General features: G+C 38.4%; 1 protein-coding gene across 1 annotated transcript in view; it reads right to left on the bottom strand.

Moving 5' to 3' along the window:
• Positions 1-22,306, bottom strand: part of cntn3a.2 (contactin 3a, tandem duplicate 2) — a 51,786-nt gene that overhangs the window by 16,418 nt on the left and 13,062 nt on the right. The window contains exons 5-14 of the mRNA XM_084720019.1: positions 19,761-19,856; positions 18,581-18,784; positions 17,597-17,699; positions 17,052-17,236; positions 14,458-14,594; positions 11,922-12,051; positions 11,287-11,437; positions 9,389-9,516; positions 5,627-5,796; positions 4,080-4,197 (exon numbers count right to left, since the gene is read on the bottom strand). Of these exons, the coding sequence (XP_084576145.1) occupies positions 4,080-4,197; positions 5,627-5,796; positions 9,389-9,516; positions 11,287-11,437; positions 11,922-12,051; positions 14,458-14,594; positions 17,052-17,236; positions 17,597-17,699; positions 18,581-18,784; positions 19,761-19,856 (1,422 nt within the window). The remainder of the gene's footprint in view (positions 1-4,079; positions 4,198-5,626; positions 5,797-9,388; positions 9,517-11,286; positions 11,438-11,921; positions 12,052-14,457; positions 14,595-17,051; positions 17,237-17,596; positions 17,700-18,580; positions 18,785-19,760; positions 19,857-22,306) is intronic.

The following is a 22,306-nucleotide window of genomic DNA, read 5'->3' on the forward strand; positions in this document are numbered from 1 at the left end:
TAGTTTCGATTCTATTTGTCAAAAGTTTGAACGATCCATCTCTCAGATTTCTGCCTCCATCCCAAAATAACTGTGTGTGTGTGTGTGTGGGGGGGGCATTGGCATTGAAAACTGACATTTTAAAAAATTCAGCAGCAACATCTCTTTCACTGTCCCCGTAGCTTTGGATAATACTCTCGACACAGAAGGGCAATTTGTCTGGTAGAAAGTAGCTCCATGAAAACAACATGCTCGGTCCATTATCCTGCCAGGGGCACGTTTTCTGAAAAGACGGTGTTAGTTATTGTCAGTGGTGGAAAACAACTTAGTACATAACACTGCAACAATTAGTCAATTAGTCAATTGGTAGATGATTATTCACCAACTATTTTTTGATTCATAATCATTTGCCAAGCAAAATGGCAAACACAGCTTCTTAAATGCAATTATTTGCTGTTGTTCTTTGTCATTTCTTTGTTATTATTATTATTTATATAATTTTATAGACTAAATGATTAATCATGAAAATAACCAGCATATTAATCAACAGCGAAAATAATTCTTAGTTGCAGCCCTATTAGAACATTTATTCAAGTACTGCATTTGAGATACTCGTACTTCACATGAGTATTTCAATCGTGTTGGACTTTTTTCTTCTACTCTAACTCATAAGATGCAGCAGGTGATTCTGGATAAAGAAAGCTGATTGTTGAGACTCATTCCCAGGCCGTCAAATACAGACACTTTGTGTTGGTCGCTCGAACTTGACCATTTGATGAACTGGCCAACCAAAAACGTCTGTATGACGACCTGGAAATTAAACTCAATCAACAATCTTTATCCAGAATCACTTAGCACACCTTTAAAGCGGAAATCTTGTACTCCACTACATTTATCTGTCAGTTAAAGTTACTTTACAGATGAACACTTTATGCAAAACAAAATAAAATACTCTTCTTTACCCTGTTAATCATTTTACAACCCTTCAGACTTTTCTTGTGACTCTTTGGAGGGGCCTGACCCCGAGAGTGGGAACCACTGGACAAAACAGCCTAACCTCCATCTTGACCAGGAAGAACAGACACATGTGATAACATATCACTCTAAGGGAACACTGTGCTGCAAAATTAGGTCTTTTTTTTGATACTTTAAGCACATTTTGTTGATTATTCTTACTTGTTCTTAAGTAAGATGTTGTATGCGGGACTTTTACTTATAATGGAGTATTTTTACATCTTTGTATTATTACTTTCACTTAAAGTAACTACAAGGAATGGTAGTGTTTCCACCACCACAACCACAAAATGTAAAAAATCTCCTCCTGTGTATATACAGAGATGAAATATCTTGTGACCTTCATAGATTACAGGTATACAAGTAGTGCTGGTTTCCTAACAGGATAATAATTGTCCAGCTGATAGATTAGCGCATGTTTGTTGGAGATCCGCAGTTGTGAACAAGTAAAGCCATTCTTCTCTCTCCATGACTGGTTTTCTATTCAGCTTCATGCTTTGTCGCCCAACATTTGAAGCCAGTCAATCCAAACAATGAGACATCCATGACAGCTGCCGTGAGCAGGAAGTGTAAATAATGCACAATCTGACTCGCAAACAAGTTTCTCTGCAGTCAATACTGGGGCCAATCCATTTCCATGGCCCTGATATTTCTTCTACTCGAGAAACAGCCATATTTCTACTTAGTCCTCAGCCGTTTGGAACAGAGTGCTTATTAATGCTATTTGCGTAGAAGATCTTCAGTATGTCAGCCTGAATCACTGGTGGGTATCCGTACAAGATGAAGATATGGATCCAAACATTTCAAATCTTGACACCAAAATCATCCCTCACCTCATCTGACATTTAACATATTTGTGTAGTGTCAATTTGCTGGGCTATTTGGCGTATTGATCAAAGCCTCTCACACTCTGCATGCAGTACAAACCTGCCACTCCCTGAAACACATAACAAAAGTTGTTCTATTTTGTTCTGCCCGATGTAACTCTTGACAATTGTGTCTCTATGGAGCTAAACATACTGCATGAGTGAGCACAGACAGGCATCTAAACAGTCCACTGTCAAGTACACTGCAACAATATTGGAAATTGGTCATTACAAAGAGACAGGGAGAGAAAACACAAATAGCTGATATTCCTATAATTTCACACAGTTTTTGTCCGGTTCTCTACTTCCACAAACTGAATGCAATATAGAAGACAAGCAAGCCTCCAATATTTGATGTAATCAAGCGACTGCTACTAGAAATAAGCAGGACCTGAAAACTGTGTACTCTTTGATGACATCCAGAATGATTTTCATGAGAATATGGGCATTTTGGTCACATTGCAATCACCGGCTGAAACAAAGCCCATTTGAGTTTAAAAGCCTAAATGAACATTATATGCTCTGACAGTCAGCTTTGTATTCTCAGTAAAATATATGCACATACTGTTAAAAAACAAAAAAACAACAACAACAAAAAAAAACATACTGGGATTAAAGGAATCAACTAATATTTCCTTTTTAACATAATGTAAATTATACAAGTTTTATCTAATTTTAAAAATTCCTAATATATATTTTCAGAATACATCAAAACTGTATTTCTCAAATTTTTTATATCACCTAACACTATTGGGCTCTCCAAATACCAGCATTTTGTTGTTAAAATACCACAGTGTAGGCCTAACATATCCAGCTACAGACAGTTCACGCAGGTTTATTCCTGACAAGAAGTTTACTGATTATTGACTGTTGTCAGCCACATGACCTTAATAGTAAGGATGTGGCTTAATGCCGTCACAGTTTAGTTCGTAACTAATCATGGATGATGGATACGTACACTATGTGCATGAACATGATGTAGTAGGATGAAAGTCATAAGTCATCTTAAATTACATTTCATCAACCTTATAGTTTAAGTTTTTTCATTTGAACTATCATAGTATTTTGAGTATATCTTAAAATAAATTTATTGCATTTTAAAATTAAGAGATTCTTCAGTGTATCACTAGAGGGAGCTTCAGTACACTCGAACACAGTTTGACAATCTACACATCAGAACTCATAGACTCGAGCTTCTCTAACATGAAGTCTTTTGACATGAAATGATTAGTTGAATGAATGTACTGTACAGAGTTTCATCAACTCCAGCATGCACTCATGACTCACTGCACAGGAACTGCATAAAATCCAACATGTTGCTTCACAATAAAAGCTTTTAGATAATGGGGGACTTTTATTGTGAAGAATTTATAGGAAACGAAATGTTTATCCACCGTTTTACAGCTGGTTGACTGAAGACAACACACACCTTCAAGCGGTTGTAAACTCTGCTGTGCTGACACACTCAGAAATCAAGCCAAGCAGCACATGTGTATGAAAATGGGATTCTAATGAGAGCCTTCCTTGCCTCTGCACAAAAAGGGTCAAAAATGAAAGTGTCCACCTGGGTGTCATGTATCCATGACCGTGGCCAATCAGAGCTGGAGCCAATAAATACCTCTGACTATTACAGACTCATTGGACCGACTGACCCGATTGCACCTTTTCCCACTGAAGACAAAAGCTGGAAGATCAGTCACGATTTCTTGTTTTCACAAGACAACAATGCAAAAACTGTTTGTAATGTTCATCAGCGTGACCGAAGAGCTGTCGGTTCAAATTAATATCTTAAGCTTATTAAAGATGTTTTCTCAGGTAATTTTTTTTTGTTTTGAATCATTACATAATTATTCCAACTCAGTCATCTTATAACTTCAAGACAGCCCAGAAACCAACATTTTGTTAAGTTAAAACAAATAGTTTATTTTTTGTCTCCATTTTTTTTCTTTTGTCATCATTTTTTGTGATACAGCTTTATTTGGTAGTGTCCTTGAGCAAGACTCAGAACCCCATGTTGCTCTCAGTGGGCGAATGAGAGGCAAATTGTAAAGCCCTTTGTCCATTAAGGCAGAAAAGCATTATATAAGTGCTGTCAATTTGCCATTTACAGTGAAGTCTAGATTTTTAATTTCCCTTTTAAAAAAGAGAAATCCAGAAACAATCCTGGCTGTGAGCCATGTTTTAATTAGTGACTGCAGAGCAGAGAGGAGGTTTTCTTACCTTTCACAATCAATACAGCCACGGCTGACAGGCTCTCCACGTCCGTGTCTACCACACAGATATATTTGCCGGCATGGTAAAGCTGAATGTTCCTGATCATCAGATCTCCTGCTGCTCTCTACCAAGGAGGAAAGAAAGCTTTATGTAGCATGAAAGATAACAGACCTTGTGACAGCTTATTAAAGAATGTAGTGAAGCATATATAAGGTGCAGTAAATAGCGGTGCCAAAAACGTTTGCGGAGAGATCCTGCAGTTATTTAGCCGAGACTCTGCTGCAGAGGAAAAAAAAAAAAAAAAATCAGGCCTGTTTTTCTAAAAAGATATTTCACACCAAAAGATATTTTACACATATCTCCTGACAGTTTGTGCAGTCAAAGCCATAAAGGCAAAAATAATGAAAAATTTCTGAATATGACAGAATCTCTTAGTCACACACTGCTGTCCAAGATGAGCTCAGGTGAAAAGGATCATGGCCAGAATTCACAAAAACGGTGCGCAGCAAATGGAGTTTTTGTGTTTGACAAAGCCACCGTTATTTCACTTGCTTTTTGGAGAGGTCACCGCCATGACCTTCAAGACCTGTTGTGAGGAACTACACAAATATGTCATTACAACTGAGTTCAGCTGGATTTTTTTGCTCGATCGGAGAGGGAAAAGAGGCCCTCTAGATTCTCATCTGAGAGGACACCCGTAAGCAGCAAATGGTAAATTAGTGGTGAAATCGTTCTCTCGGCATTGGCAGGGAAACGTGGCAGCGGAGCCAACATGGTTTAATTATGGAAATTAAATTCCTTGAAGCAGCAAAGTTAAGTTGATAATCTCTTTGGACTGGGGACATCCTAGCATTTCTGGGGAAGGAGTCTCTTTGCAGATAAGAACATTGTCAGTCAAACACACACGGGAAGAATGGTTAATCTTGAAGGGTGCGAGGGTGTTCTCAAAGTGTTTTGTCATTTGGGGCTCTGCCATGCTTTCACTCCTTTAAAAGACACCTCTAATGATGTGTATCCCCTTTCTGGTACAAGGAGCTGTGCAGCAGGCTATGTCAAAGTAGGATTTGAAAAGAATTCAAGACCAGCAAGAAGTATTAAAAAATAAATTACTTCAGAAGGCTAAGCCCCAGTAGAAGAAGTGTCCTCAAAATGATGACAACCTGTCACAATGGCTGAGCGACTAACGCATTACCTACATGATGATTTCTGTGTAGGAAGTGTATTTTGACATAGCGACCGCCGTGTTTCCATTCACAAAAGTACAATTGGAAGCTTAGAGGGGGCTGAATGATCTAATGGTGCTTCCTCCCAAAGATTTTCACATTCCTGCTGCCTATCATGCCTCAGAGGAGACTTTCAGAATGGCGAGAAGGTTGGTATCACACCCGGCGCAGCACAAACTAGCCGCAGTAAATCTGTCCAAGAGATAGCATGATGTCAAACCACAAGCTGTCTCTTTTAACTAATGGCAGGGATGAAGTGAAGCAAGATGGGAGAGAGGTGCCAACTGCCCATTCGCACGTTCTGAAGAAGTATGACTGTGGGTCACTCACCCCGCCCACGAGCTCAAAGTGACTGTCTCCCTTGGCGATGAGCTGCCCGTTGAAGGCCCAGGAGAAAGAGACGTCAAGGACGGGGTCACTAGTGACCTGACAGGGTAACACGATGCTCTCACCCACAATGATCTCCATGTCCACCGGCCCCTGGGTGATTCTGGTTGGATCTGAACCAGAAACAAAAAAAACAAAAAAAACAAAAAAACAACATTGTGAGAGAAGGAGTTATTTCTGACCGGGACAGCTGTCAATCTCAAACAGAACATGAGACATTTCATTGTGAGATGAGCAGAGCTTCGTTGATTTCCTGGAATAGAGGCGCACTACAGATCAGAGCTTTCCACAAGGATATGGAGTAAACAGCCAGTGGGGAAAAAGTAGCCAGGTAGTTGGATCCCTGTAAAAGTCCATGTCGCATATTCATTTCATCAAATACACAGATCTTAATCACTGCATTTTTTAATGAGTTTGCCTATGGGCAGTAAACAGTTATGATTTAAGAAGGAACATTTATTTTGTTACGCATAAAGCAGGAGAAAATTACTCAGTGACAGGATACCAAAAAAAGTAAAGCCTGGATGAAATGTATGATGTTAAAAAACCTGTATACTTTATCATATATATTACTAAGTCAAGGTCCATCACATCATATTTTATTCTTAAAACATTACTTGGGCCATCTGATATTAGTTCTCATAACATTGGCTGTTTTAGTGTATGTCTGCTGTGAGTCTTAGAGATGACTCTGCTCTAAAAAGTGCAATTTAAATAACGATAATGAATTAATTCATTAATTAAGCCCATAAATGTCTGTGTGGCGTATATGGAAAATGCAGCGCGTTCAGTAGACTTTTTAATGCTTACTGCACAATCGTCAAGTTGCTGCTACCAGTGTTTTCTAAAGAATCCGCTCTAATGAGGACGTCCCCTGTCTGTGAAATCAATACAATCTCAATGCGTTTTATCATCAATTATTTTGCTAATATCTGTCAAATGCTGAAGACGACTCTACACTCTCCGGACACAACCTCTCAGCTGAGCGGGTCTCCCCTCAGACAAAGCTTGGGAAAAGCCGGCCTCCTGCTTCCTTTAGTTTACTTGCTTAATTTCGGTCGATACCTGGATGCCCATGGGATTGTGATTATTAATTTCAGACTTTACCAAATACATAAAAAACATTAAAAAAAAGGTTTACCCTAAGGCATTTATTAGTTTCTGACTGGGACCGTGGGAAAAACAGTCAAATTCCCCCAAACTACAGTATCTGTGAACCATCTCTTTTATCCATATCACACATATTTAGGCTATTCTATGTGATCTCCTTTTGATATCCAATGTAACAACTAATGTAATTTTTTTCCAGTTCTACTCTCTGAACCACCTCTGAAACCCCCACCGGTGAGGACCACCTCCCACTTTGAAAACCTCTGATATAGAGCATGTGGGGGCGGGACTAATACAGACAGCATGGTTCTCTGTCATCGCACTCATATTGTTATGACTGGTGCACCTGCTTCTTAAAGGTGCTGAGAGACGACTTTCTGATCCATCCAGTGCACCTCGTGCGCTTTAATCAGTATAAGATAGGGCCCAATATGTCAGTTTCCCCACTGGGGATCTCGCTCACATTAAAACATTAACAAAAGATGTAGTTTAATGATGTTGTGTACTGGAATGGGATTGTGGGAGTTGCTGATGAAATGTTTAGACATTTTTAGACATTTGGGCAGGGTTGGGAGGGTTACTTTAAAAATGTATTCCAATACAATTACCAATTACCTGTTAAAAATGTAGTCAGTAACCCAAGTACCACAATATTAAAGTAATGTAACTTGATTACTTTTCGTTACTTTTGGATTACTTCAATATAAAATATGATGATGACATTATTTAGCCTAATATAGTGTTTTATGTTAGTTGTTAGGTTTACTAATTTGTCTAGCTATTCCTTTCTTGGTTGTATGCAATTTATTGTTTGATTGACTGATTTAAAGACAAAAAATGTCAGTTTCCACAAAACATTTTTTTCATTCATTTTCATTCATTCATTCGACTGGTTTGACTCGAGACAGTAGCGATGTTGTGAGACTCCTGAGGCGTTGTAATGTGCACATGGTAGCATATTATTTTTTGTTTTAAATACATTTAAAATTGTAATCTTGATAATAATCCCTGTTTTTACTGAATGTATCTGTAATCTGACTGCATTTTTTTTATCTGTCACTGTAAGGGAATACAATTGCCTTTTATTGTGTCCTGATTATGTAATCCCATTACATGTAATCCGTTACTCCCCCAACCATCACACGGAATAACGTAATAACACAACTCAACAAAATACATAATATATGTCCATTATTTAAGACATTTTAATGCAGAAATGTTACATATCGTAACTTAAATTACCTCTCTATGTTGAGCTGGAGAAGGGGCCAACTTTGAATGGTGTGTTTACAAACAATGCCATACATATCTTTAATCAAAACTATTTTATTAGAATCAAAAATTAATATACCTGAGTAGCTGGCTGGACTTAAATGAGTAGTCAGCTGTTTGGTGGGCTTATGGAAAGCTCTGCGTGACACGGCCCTTGCTGTATCATAAGAATGTGCTCTGTAATACACTAAGTCACAGGCAGAGCAGTTTTATCTACATAGAGGAAGGTCTCATGAAAGCCTTAGTGGAATAATGTGATAACATGAAGCCTGCCACTACTAAAATGGCCTAATACTCCAGGCTGACAGAGCTAGAATAATCTTCTGAAATCCTGATAGCAATTATAATACACTGTGGATCAGATAAAACTTCATGTAATGGGCTTCTCTGTGCACCCAGAACAAAAATGAGGGGCGCTGCTTCAAAGTCTACAATAGCAATCATTTGGCTAAGTCTGCCGTGCTTCAAAAGTCAAGATAATGAATCTGCTAGAATCAAATAAAGAAGGTAGAACACAAAGGATGGGGATTTGCACTCTTACATCTTACCTTATATTGACTGTCACGGGATGAAAAAAAAAAAAGTTTTTAAAACGTGTCCCCTCAATTCTTAAGATGGTAATAATCAACGTCTGGGTCACAGCTCTATGTCGCTGACTGAATTATGGCCTTGAAAAACAGTCACTTAAAAATATAACTGGCCTGGCACTTACAGCAGCAGACAACAGCATTCAACACATTAATAAAACCAATAAGAGAATACGCAACTGTCACTCCACTGGAAACACCCGCCGCACAACAACAGCATCAGTAACACCTCCTTGCTAACGCTTTCATTGCTTCCACTCAGGGCACTTTCATTTGTTGCAGTAAATTGGTTGTTTCAACTGCTTTGAGGAAAACAATGATTGAGTATTTTCTCAAACACCTTCCAAGTGCGTTATTGCAGGCGCTGCAAAATGCAGCCAAACAAAACAATTCAATAAAAAGACCCTAAGAGACAACAGTTTTTTTTTTCTCTCGAGTTGCAGTTGAGTTTTGGTAACAATTACAACTTTTCATATAAATAAATAAGCAAAATAATCACATTATTATTTGAATTATTATTCAAAGATGTTCAGCCACTCAAGAAAAGAGATTGCCCAAAGTTTTGACACCCTCCTCAGAGCAAAACCTAAAGTTTGTTTATGTTTTCTGCCCACCAGTTATTGACTCAAGTCCTCGTAGCACAGCAACTCTCTGCTGCGTTAATCCATACTGAGCAACAAATTCTGCTTACTAAGTGAGACGCACAAACACTCTGCTATTTAACAACAGAGCTTACCGGTAACAAGGAGCCTTCCAGTTGTACTCGACATGCCAAATCTATTCCGAGCGAAGCACGTATAGCTGCCTGCATCAGACTTGCTCACGTTGGCAAGCCTCAGTGTTCCATCTGGGGAAAGTGTGATCCTATAGGAGAAGTGAACAAACAGAGACAGCGGCTTACAATCCAACTTCACAGATCAAAGAATCATTTCATCATGAGATAAACTCTGATTCTGGATTAGCCTACATGTCAATGATCACGGACATCAAACAGTTAAGCTGTTTGTGTGTGCGGCCAAACAAAGCTTGGAGAAACACAGCTGGGATGAATAATACACCTGCTCTGATATCTACACAGAGAAAACAATGATTTCTTTGTTCTCTATTTGGATCCCCATTAGTTTCCACAAAGTGGCCACAGGTCTTTCTGGGATCCACACAAGAACAACAACAAAAAAAAGACAACCACTTGAAATCACAAAGTATTAGCAAGACAATATAAGCCAAACACTAGAAGAGTGTACTCAGTAGATTGCAGGTCTCCACCAGGCCGCAGATGGTGAAGCACCTACTGCAATGCCACCACAAGTGCCAAATGCAACTAGCGGAGATTTGGAAAGTTTTGAAAAAACTTTTTCCGAGTTCAGTGTAAATTTTCTTCTCCAAATATATGCAAAGTTTTTAATAAAGCTTTCTTTAAGATGCATAGAGAAGTGTCATGTGTTGTACTCGAGCATCCCGGGTTTATCTAACTGTAACTGTATAAACTTAATTAGGAGACAATAAACAGGATGATAAGTCCAAACTTCTCAATTTAAACCCTGTTATTTATTTAGAATATTTTGTTATTTGTTTAGAGCATTACAAGCAACAAGGCGACTTTACAAAAATATAATACATAATGAAATTTACTTTTTTTTTTAGAAACTCGCAAAAGCTGAAATTCTGAATAATTTACACTCGATGTGGCATTTTTAATGGTCTGCATGTCCCAGTGGAAGTTTTGGATATTCAGAAGGTTAATGTCTTGGTGTAGATCTGATTAGATTAATTTAATTCCAACAAGTAACCACAATCAGGTTCATTTTTATGCATTTTTGTTGGAAATTCCCCTGCCAATAACAAACTAAATGTCATGAAAATCAGTACAGAATTAAGCGACTTACAGCCGACTTTGCAGTGAAATTTGTATCTCTTAATACACATTGTGTTAGTTACCCAGCAAACCTTAAACGCTCCAATATGGCCACCATGCAGACACAAAACAATTCCCTCACAGTCAAGATGGCGGAGAAGTTAACCAAAGAGGGATTTATTGGACCGGGGAATTCAGGCATGGAATTCATATCAGGTATGGAATTAATCTGCAGATGCTCCAGATTAAGATGAAACAAAACTTTTCAGTAAATGTCACTTTTTGAGCCACAACAAAGGCCAAAATACCTTGTTTTTAGCTAAGCAGTTGATTATCACCAGCAGGGTCCCTACTGACCAGTTAAGAGGAGAGTCAGCAGTCAGTATAAAACAGAACACTCCATACAATAGGTTTTTCAAGGTTTCTCAAAAATCATCAGTAATCGCCACCAGGAGAGGTCCTTGAGTATGCACTCATAACTGTGCACAAAAATATTAGGCTGATGGGTCCATTAACATGTGAGATTAACTGTGGACAAAATGAACAGTGGGTTACTCAGCCACTCATACACAGAACCCAAGGAGATAATAAAGATCAGAGAACAGGTGAAATGACTCAACACAAAACAAACAAACGAAAAAGATTACAAAACAGCAGTAATAAAATCAAATCTATGTGACATTCATCCACTTTGACTGAGTTTTGTGTGTACACTGCTTTTTTAACCGTGATAAAAGCGGTTTCTGAACACGTACAGCAACTTTCAACTCAGTCGTTACCTGTCATTGGTGTGGATAGGCAGGTTTCCTTTCTTCCACAAGATGCTGGCGATGGGATAGGCCTGGGGTTTACACTCTAACGTCACAGTAGTTCCTGCCTTGGCTTTGAGCAAAGCTCTGAGGAGATTCCCTGTGAAGTCTGGAGGAGAGGCTGATGGGAAACAGTAAACTGACTTTAGTACAAGACTGCAGCAAGTCTCACTGGACATCTGAAGCACGCTCCAGTTTGATCTGTGAAAACCATCAAATGGTAAAGAAATGGAGACTGACATTTGAAACATTTGTAATGGGAATCAAGTAAATATAAAATCTAATCAGTACTGATGATTTTCTATTATTATCTATGTATGAAATGGATAAATGAAGACTATCTGGAAAAAAATTCTGTAAAATATCACACTATTCAACTGAGAATTCTGTATCCATCACCACATCCCCACCATTACATCAAGGTAAATCAGGATATCACCAGGGGAAAATTTATTTTTTAAATGCGTTTGGCCCCACAAAACCATCCTGCCTGACCCCATTATCCGCTAATCCAGACAACCTTTAAGAATGACAGTAAGTTGACCTTTAAGATTCTTTGCCAACAATGATTTGAGGATTTAAGGGACAGATAAATGCCATCCTACCTAAAACCATTAGTTCAGCAGCAAAATATATGATGCCGTGTTTATTCTCGGCCACACACTGGTACATGCCAGCGTCAGATAGTGTCAGCACCGACACTGACAGGACTCCATCCTCCACATGGATTCTATCCTGTGAAGAAAAGGATGAAAGAAAGCAATTATTGCTTAAGACTTAAAGGTAGCTTTGGTTTTGCTCAGAGCGCTCTGGCGAAGCTCAGTCGCCATCGGATTGGGTTAGAGGCATTGTCAATGAGTGCAGATCAAATCAGGATTATGTTGCAGGGAATGAATCAGACAGAGCACAAAAAAAAAAACACACTTCGGTTTTCCATGTATGCTTGTTCTCACCATCATGTAAACTACAGCGTGCTGCTTGGTCCTGCTGGTCTGAGCTAAAGGGACGTTCTTATTACTAACATCCGGCAGTGAAAACTGAGCCTGTCTCTCTTTGTGTCTGCGTGGGTAAATTAATCATCAGCCTGTCATAAAAGTTCAATTTTGATCCATATACATGCATCATCAAACATTTGTGATGAATGATTCATCCAGAACAGATTTTCTTTGATCAATAAAACAAAACACATCTTATGTTGTTTATGTTTTGCCTGTGAGCATTACGCTCTCACATTCATTATCATCATTTTAATTAAGTCAAAGACTCCTTACAAGATAAAGAATATACTGGGGACCCTCTCAAGTAGTTTTTTTTTATTACACTTCTACAATCTTAGTTATGTGAAAGTACAACGCTAAAGAAATGTAGTAGAAAAATATCAGACATTTATTTAACATATCTGCACCGTCAAAATACAGAATATCCATAAAATGATGCAACTGACATTAATTCAGTTAGCTCCAACTAATACTGTACCTGAGCAAAATATTAAAGGCAGATCAGGAGAGGAGGGCTAATTTGAAGTGTATTTCAGGACATACTAGGGCTGCAACTAACAGTTATTTACATTGCTTAATCTGTTATTCTTTGATTAATTGATTAGTTGTTGGGTCAATAACATGTTATAAATTGTGAAAAATGTCAACCAGTGTCTCCAAAAGCCCAAGATGACAACATCAAACGTCCACAAACCAAATAATATTCAGTTTACTGTTGTAGTGGAGTAAATAAACTAGAAAATATTCATATTTGAGAGGCTGGAATCAGATGATTTTTACTTTTTTTTTTTAAACATCAAACCCAAACAAATTAATTGATTATCAAAAGAGTTGTCAATTAATTTAATCGTTGAAAACTAAGTGAATAATCAGTGCAGCTGTAAATCATACACAGGCTTTCATTCTTAGCACATATGTTGCAAATTAGCTAAATAAAAAAACATTATTTGGCAGCCTCCATTGCTTCATTGGCAAGACACTGCAGGCATAAAGTCATATTGGTGGTGCTCAGCATGGTAATTCTTTTGTTGTCACAGCCTGTTGTTTTAAGCTAACTATTTTAAAAAAAAAAAACTTGGTTAGCAAAGTCAGTCTATTCACGATGGCTTAGCAGACAATTACTTTGCTTACTCTGTCTCAAAAAGGCAGACGTTTTAAAAGTTAAACCTCCTAAAGTGTCCGTTTAACGTCAATACTGGCTCACAGTTTAAAGCTTGGGGACAACAGAGTGATAATTGATGGTTAGAGTAAAAACTAAACTGTGGTTTAGAGGGAGGTTTAAATTTAGTCTTTCTTAATCTTAAGTTTAAAAGGTTGGTGCAACATAAATTACAATTAAACCATAATACAACCCAGCCTTAGAGCTAGAGATTTATTACATAATTTAAAATATAATCCCCAGACCCCCCCTTTGAGAATAACTTCATTAAGTATGGAAAGTACACTTTCACAGCCATAAATCTTACACTTAATATCTCTGAAATCATGAAAACGAGATACTCCCCTTTTCACAGTGCATGCCAATCATATTCTATATGCTGCAACATTAAATATCTTGAAATCAAATTAAAGAATGACATTTAGAAAAACGTCTTTGTAAAAATGAAATCGGACAGGTTATATTTGCAGTCTAACACAAAAGAAGAAGCCACCCTGAGCTTTATTAAATGCTGGTAAGAAAATTTAAAGCAATGGATCTAAAAACACGCAAGGCTTCTAGCATGTATGTCTCTGGTGGTCTGGAGTAAGGTGTGCTGCTATATACAGTATATTTCACAGCAGATTAAGTCCATTGTCCCTAAATCTAGAGGAGCTTAAATATGCACCATGAATAATGAAAAACAACCACTGACTCCATTCAGATGAAATGGAGCAATCTCCCAGGGACTACACTGATCCACTCTCTAAGACTGTGTAATCTGCCAAGGTAGAGCAGAATAAGAGACAGTTTCATCCATGTCTCATCATTGGCACACCTCAGCAAGATGTTTACACTCTCCTCTCATCTCACTCTAAATTGCACTTGGAAAAACAGCAATGTGTTTGACGCCAGGCTCTCTGAGATGAAAGGATGAGCTGAAGTTGAAGATTAAGTCTTTAAAATGAAATATTGGTAGGTGGCAGAAGATGGGCTGTAATTTACCTCTGAGAGCAGCTGCTGGCCGTTCTTCAGCCATGTGTAGGAGGGTTTGGGCTTCCCATTGGCCCGGCACTCCCAGTATAGTCTCTCCTCTATAGCCAGGGCCGTGTCCTTCACGGCCTGGATCCACTGAGGCTTGGCTGAGGGAACAGAAATACACTCTAGTGAGACATCTGACGAGAAGCGAGAGGACAGACTTTGAAGGAGCAGAATGATCTCATTAAATATGCCGCATCCAAAATAGTTCAAAGGAAAAGCATGCATGACAGCTTAAATAAGTGCAAATCATAAAAACGTTTGGAGAATGGGTTTGTCTTTAAAGAGAATAGAAGAGAGACAAGCGAATGTAGGGTATCACTCAGTTTCATCACTTAAATGTGTCAGCAGCCTGTGGCAACCTCAGATTAGCTCCGAAGACTGTGCCACAAAGCAGGAAGCTCTCCTGATGGCTGAAGTGCAGCCGACACCGCTGCTCACCCCGACCTGTCACCTTAATTCTGCATATAATAAACATCACCCCTGTCTGTTTCCCACAACTCCCCCTGCATCTTACCTCTTACATATTTACAGCCTTTCAGGAATTTTCATGGGTAGAGTGTTGTGCCCATAATAAGCACAGCTCACTTCGCAGGCACTGTACATACCGTCAGCTCCGATTTCACAAGTGTCATTTTGCCTCACTCTCACAAAAATTCACAGCTACACTCAGCCAAGAACCCAGAAATGTAATAACTGCAGTAAAATTAAAACCAACAGTGCTTATTATCCGCTTAGAAGGGGCTCTATATATAACAATGGGCTGTTAAATTTATTACATTTATCATATTACTGAATAACAATTCTTAACCAATTAAACCAATTGTCGATGTCACATCTTACTGCCATTAAAGAGCTTCTTCAATGAAATTTAAGTTTTTAAGCTTGTTAACATGTCCATATGGTGTCTTTTTATTGGATATAAGTCATATCATGAGCAAAATAAGCAGTCAAAGCTGTGGCTGAGCATCTCCGCCAAACTGCACTGTACCAGCGACTCAAAAACACAGACAGCCTGGGTTTCATATGAAACATACCACATAACAAATCCCATCAACCTGCAGGATGGGGCTTTTCTTATCCTCTCTGGAAAATTGAGAGGAGGACATATTGGCATTTTGCGAACTAAATTTGACTGTTGGCAGGGACAAGTTGTTTTCAGTTGTACAGTTGCAGACGGAGGAATGTTAATCTATTATCAAAGGATCTGAAAATCTGTGAGAAACGGGTGCAGTTTATTTGGAACAATAGTAATGTTCCAGCCAAAGTCAGGTTTGAACATTTTTTTAAAATTTTACCCCAAAACAGATGGATTTTTACACATTTTGAAACATATTGAAGCCTGGCGCTGCTCCATCCATTTATTCTACCCACCATCATGGTCAACCTGCCAGTTTTTTTTTTTACGTGTCCAACAAATCTGCAGTGTGGTAGATAACGTTAGCCGATGTTAGCCTGATATATTACGTCATCATTCAAATTCTGACAGGGTATTTTATATACCTTGGGGATGCTGATGAAAGAAGCAGGACCTAACGTTACTCAGAACATTTCGACAGGTAGCTATGCTGCTGAAATGGATGATGGCCTTATTTGTTATGATAATTCTGACAGAAGACTTCAGGTGGGGTTTAGGGTTGTTCACGAAGAGAGCATGTCATGATAAAGGCCATCCTCATAAGCTGCTAGTACAGCATTAGCAAGTTAAGATAATTCAAGTACATTTAGTCCTGAGAGCTTTCTGGAATTCATATGCATAATCTGGGATTTTCTGTTCAAACATGTATGGCTAAATTAAAATTACAACCTGTGTGTGTGTAGCATACTGTAGTTTTACAGCATTTGATGACCAGAAGTTGAGCAGGTACGTTTGAGGTGCAGGCAGTGGAGGGGTGGGTAGAGACAGAAGTGGAGATCATCGATATAGACGTAGATATGTTTTATATCAATGCTGGAGACTTACTGAGGCAAAGGTGCAGAGTTATATCTAAGCTATTTTAATGTATGAAGGGTGTTTTTCATTGAAAAAAATGGCAACACTTTATTTAAAAGGATGTGCATAAGACCGTCATAACCACGTCATGACACCTGTCATGAACATGAAGGGGTCTTTATGACATTCTAATGTTTATGGCTGTTGTCATTAAGTGTCATTCCATCAGTTATGTCACTTTAAGTACAAAGTTGCCATAGTTTGAGATGTCTTTGTTATGACAACTTGATATCAATTAAGCCAATAATGTCACAGTTTCTTTATGTTTCATAATGTCAAGTTGTCATAACAAAGAAATCTCAAAAACAATGTCAACAATATCAAACTGACCAAAAAACACTCCATGACAACAGTCATAAACATTCATTAACACTCGTTCACATTTAAGATAGGTGTCATGACATTGTTATGTCAATGTGATGTCAGTCTTATGCACACCCCTTCAAACAAAGTATTGCCAAAAAAAACTTTTAGATATAAAGTACTGATGAGCAGAGATTACTTTTTAGGGGTTTAATCATCGTCAGGAGAGGAACTTTAAATCCGTAACAGGATGAATGAAAGGTACCATAGAAGGCCAGTCGACCAGTGGCTGTGTTCTTGCCCATCCTGTTCTCAGCCACACACTCATATCCTCCTGTATCGTCCTGCTGGAAGCTGGGGATCTCCAGCACGGCGTTCGAGTACTTCATTTTGACTTTGCTGGGGAAGGGGACGCCATTCGCCCTCTTCCAGGTAATCTCTGGCACGGGGCTGTAAGAGACAGAGGAAGGAAAGCTCAGCAGAAAATCATGATTCACATTCCTTTGAACTTTTAAAATTGTCGCTCAGGTTGCAGGTGTCTGAAATAATCCTGCAATAAAGTGTCTGATGGAGCTTAAAGTCTTTTCACTGTATTTTTTGCGGATGAATGCTTTAGAGTTAACTCAATCCAACGACAACAAAAAAAAAAAAAAAACGTCTCACATGGTTTTCAGACCAATCATGGCTTGATGCCACTCTCTAAGAAATATAATTGCCACAGTAACTTTACTATATAGAAATACAGAGGTTCCTCGACTGGAATGAAAGACAGCAGAAGATTGAAAACATGCTTCAAGGAATCCAGCTTACTTCCCAAGGGCGAAACACTCCAGCGTAACTGTTGATCCTTTTGCAGCGGGTACATTGTCTGGGAAATTAACTTCTATTTTCGGCTCGTATTCACCCATCACTCCTATGAAGAGCAAGCACAAGAACTTGCTCAGTCCTCCATTATTCATGACTTACAAGCAATATGGCTCGCATTATGGACCAAACAATAGCAGTGTAAAACTAACAGAGGAGAAATAAAAGACACATGAGCAAACATTCTCTCATGGGTAAACTCAAAGTAGTACATCACTTAAGCGTGCAGTCGCCAGAGTGCAGAGAAATACCAGCAAGGAATAATTTAAATCTCTGCTTGGTGGAATAGACGGAGTAGGTTTGAGATCTTGTGGGTTTTTTTTTTTTCAGCTAGTCTGGCTGTTTGTCTATTATCTCAAAGCTTGAGTGGGCAGTTCCCAATCTCTGCTGTTTTATTGTTAATATCAGTATTCAGGGGGAGACAGGCAAGCTCTGGATCAGAAAGTGATGCGATGGGATTTAAATTTATGCAGCTACATGTACAGTTACACTGAGTGGAAACTAACTGGTTGAGCCACCAGAACACTCAATGTAATGGTCCAATGACGTATAGCTTATGTTTAATTCATTCTGAAGGCAATCTTTATTCACTCTTTCCATGAAAGCGTAACAGAGAATAGAACAACAGAGCACTGAGGGCTGGCCTGAGAATTCATGTGAAAGCACAGGGAAAGCTTTTAAAGGGAATGCGAATTATAAGAAAGCTAAGTCAGCAGAGACGAGATTTGGGTGCTTTGTTTGCTGGCCTACATTGAGGAGCAACTATTTTCTTACAGGCATTAGCACACGGTGACTCAACCACAGTGAGGCACGACAGGACAAAGAGCACTCCTGCTAGTATGATGATTAAAGCCACCTTGAAAGGGAAGGTCCTTAACATGCGGCTGAAAGGCACACTTGTCACATCACGGCCAGACGCGGTTGCCTTACCATCTGTCCTGAGGATCAGGGACGTGGGCGAGCTGTGAACTTTGCCCTTTGTGATGCTGTTCATCACCACGCAGGTGTAGTTGCCCACGTCAGAGGGCTCCACCTTGGCAATGTAAAGGTTTCCCGTCTGCTGGGAGACGAAGCGTCGATTGTCTTGTTGTACAAAGTACGGGTACTCATTAAAGACCCATGCATAAGTAAGGTCTGGAAGGCAAACAAAGATGGAGATCACTGACACCAAATAATGTGATATTAAATGTGATTAAGAGTCTTAAGTGTGATTATAATAGGACAAATCAATGGTGGTAAGATTTTACAGTAATCTTTAAAGGGATATTTTGGATTATTTGAAGTGGGGTTGTAAGAATTAATTATTGATAGTCAATGTGTTACCTACAGTAGGTGTTGGTCGACATGCCCCCAGTTTGGAGAAGCACGGGGGAATACCAGCATGGAAGCTAAGCAAAAAATAGCTGTGAACTAAGATAGCAGTAAATGTATTTTAGCCACTTAAAAAAGGCCAGTCTAAGAATAAACCAATATCAGTTTAAGCGTATACTATATTTAGAATATTCCCCCTGCTTTAGACAGCTTTTCTCCGGTGGGAAATCACTGTTATATAAGCCAAATATTGCTCTTTCCTACACAACCAATCTCAACAGGTGACGCTAAAAAAAAAAAATCATTTTACTGCACAGAACACAGGAGTTGCTTATTTATCACTGCCTTGATTGGTTAGTTTGTCGTGTGACGTATGTGTTTTAAAAGGTTATTTTAGATTCACTAAAGTCACACAATGAAACAAACAAACTAACCAACTGAAGCAGCAGCAGACCTGCAACTCCAGTGTACTTTGAGGTAAAATTACAGATTTTGCCAATGGACTCTGGTTGAGTGAGAAAGATTGATATTTGGCTTGTATAATGGCAGATTTCTGTCAGAAAAGGCTTTCTGACAGCAAGGTAAAGCAGTAGAAATATTCTAAATATATTGTTAACCTTAACTGATATTGATATTTTTATTATAGCGCTCCTACACCAGTGCTCCTGCTGCGTCTCCAAACTTGGATGCCAGCTATCTACTGTAGGTAATACACACTACAGTTCAAATAATCCAAACTATCCCTTTAACTTAAAATAATTCAAGTGTCGGAGGCTAAGACAAAGTCCAGACAGTTTACCTCCTGAGGAAGTGGGCGTGCCACAAAGTAACACCACTCCTTGTCCCTCTCGGACTGACACTGCGCTTCTGGTGTGGACTTTGAAATGATCTAAATCTGAGGGAAAAAAAAAATGAAAAGAAGAAGAAAGATCACCACAGGATCTCACATATCAGAGAGGAACAGAGCTGAGTAAAAGCTCTCAGCAAGACACTGACAAAAGCCCATAAAGAAAATTGTCATGAGAATTGCACCTCTGCGATGTCTGAGAGAGACAGAGAGAGTCAGGACAAGACAGAAAAGAGGGTGTACATATGAGGGGGTTTGTAAAAGACCAAAATATCGTGCAGACATTTGAACCTTAGCCCTGAATTAGATATTGGATAAAACTTTTATGCTATGAAAACTAGCAGTGGAGGAAAAAAAAATCTTCCAACCCTTTGGTGGAGTAAAAGTAGCAATACCACGCTGTGAAAATACTCCACTATAAGAACTTAAGTTAACTTCACTTAAGTGAAAGTATTTAAATACTATCAGCAAAATGTAGTAATGGGTAGTTTAAACAACAGAAAAGCATAATATTCTTTAAGATTATCATATGTGTGTTGTGTTGCTGTCCTGCGAGAACCATTTATCTCTAAAAAGTCAACTTATCATGAGCTCAGAAAAACAGCCCTGTTTCCAGCTTTATGTCGATGCATTTTCCAGCTAATCCAGGAGAGACTTTACTTAGCATGAGAAATAGGAGAATTATCTCAATCCATTAACACTTCATCCTTCAGTTTTCAGATTTGGAGATACATGGTTTTCAGTTAACAGGAAGGGTATAAAAATTGTAACCTCAAAAGTAACTTGTAAGTAGAGTTGTCAGACAAATGTACTAGAGTAAAAAGTATAGTATTTGCGTCTTTACTAACCATATTAGTAAATCAAATACCCAAAAGAAATACTTTAAAGTAGTACTATGAGATGTGTTTGGTTAAAAGGAAACTATTTTATGGTGTAAAAGTAACTATAGTTTATTATTAATCTCTGACATTACATCCAAATAGATAGAGAATGAGATAAAACATCACATTGCATAATAACATTGATAAATAATGACAAAAATGTCTGGATCATGAAAAACATACAAATATTTCCCATTTATTCCGTGTGGTATGCAGCCATGCAAGTATCTTCTCTCTGTATAATCCACAGACTTCACTACAGTCAGTTTTCAATTGGGACTATTTTCATTTGAAGGTGAAAATTGGTAAAACTCTTATCAGTGAGGTGTGTGGATTATCCAGTGTAACCGGGACATTAATTCTGCAAAGACTCATTGTTGTTGAGTTATTATTAAATGTCATTATTCAATTTTCCCTGCCGTGGTTTGCATAATTTAAAAGCCTGTCAAATAAAACCAAAAATATCCACATGGCCAGATACCACCAAGAGAAGGTGTGAAAAGATGTTTTGTTGAGATCATGAATAGAAGCATTAATGAATGGCGCATATTAAATAGTAAGTGTTCGTGACTTTATTCATTGGAGGTTTTTGTTCACCAAAGATATGTGAAGTGAAGAAATCAGAGTTTATAGGCAGTCCAACATCTCATTTTTGTGGCAATGCAGTTGTAATATAAAGCAATGTTTGCAGTGCCTTCTATTCATTTAAATCACTTTCTTTTTTATAAGTACAAGTATATTATGCTCCAATAAATGTAAACGTCGGTTTCTACAGCATTCAGTCATTGTTCAAATTTTCTCCATACACCAAGCAATTGACCCTTTGTTAAGCTGTCCTTAGTTACTGTTGCCATGAATGTCAAGCTTCCCATTTTCGCACTGCACAGTTTACAGTGATAACGGAGGTAGATTTAACATTGACATGAGCAGATCTTCAATTCCACAGATAAATAAACAAAAGCCAGCTGACTAAAGGACTGTGGTTAAAGTTAATGTCCCAGCATAACATCAGCATTCTCACCAGTTGTTGATCCATGTAAAGTATTTGTAGTCTATACATGGAAGCTCAAATGCTGTTATCAAAAGGATGATAATTGCATGTTGCAAATTGCATGAACGTAGTGAATCCAAACATTGATTCCTGATTTATCCACAACTGAGAAGACAATGGAACATGAACATCTGGAGAAATATCAGGCCATCAAGTTAAACAATATATTATCCCATTACCTATTGTGACACAACCGCTAACATTGACACTCAGCCATCTCCAAGCTAACATGACTGTTTGATACTGTTACATGATATGACAGCAAAACTGTAAATGAATGCCAAAATATCAATGCACGTCTTGGATGCATTCACTTAAACCTGTAAGTAAAACATACTGGATGTGATCACACTATCAAACGGTATTATTAGTTAGGAAGTAGCTGAATGCTAACATTAGCTGTTAACAATTTAATATGCTCTTTTAGCTTGAAATATGGCCCAATGTCCCTCCAGATTTTCACTATCCATTGTCTCTTCAGTTGTTGATCAATAGGGGAGTGGCGTTTATGACTTGCAACCTGCAATTACCATTTTCCTCTTGATTAGAACATTTCCCACCCTGTG

This window comes from Lutjanus erythropterus, chromosome 6 (genome assembly GCF_056507025.1).
Source record: "Lutjanus erythropterus isolate fLutEry1 chromosome 6, fLutEry1.hap2, whole genome shotgun sequence".
Lineage (NCBI taxonomy): Eukaryota > Metazoa > Chordata > Actinopteri > Lutjaniformes > Lutjanidae > Lutjanus > Lutjanus erythropterus.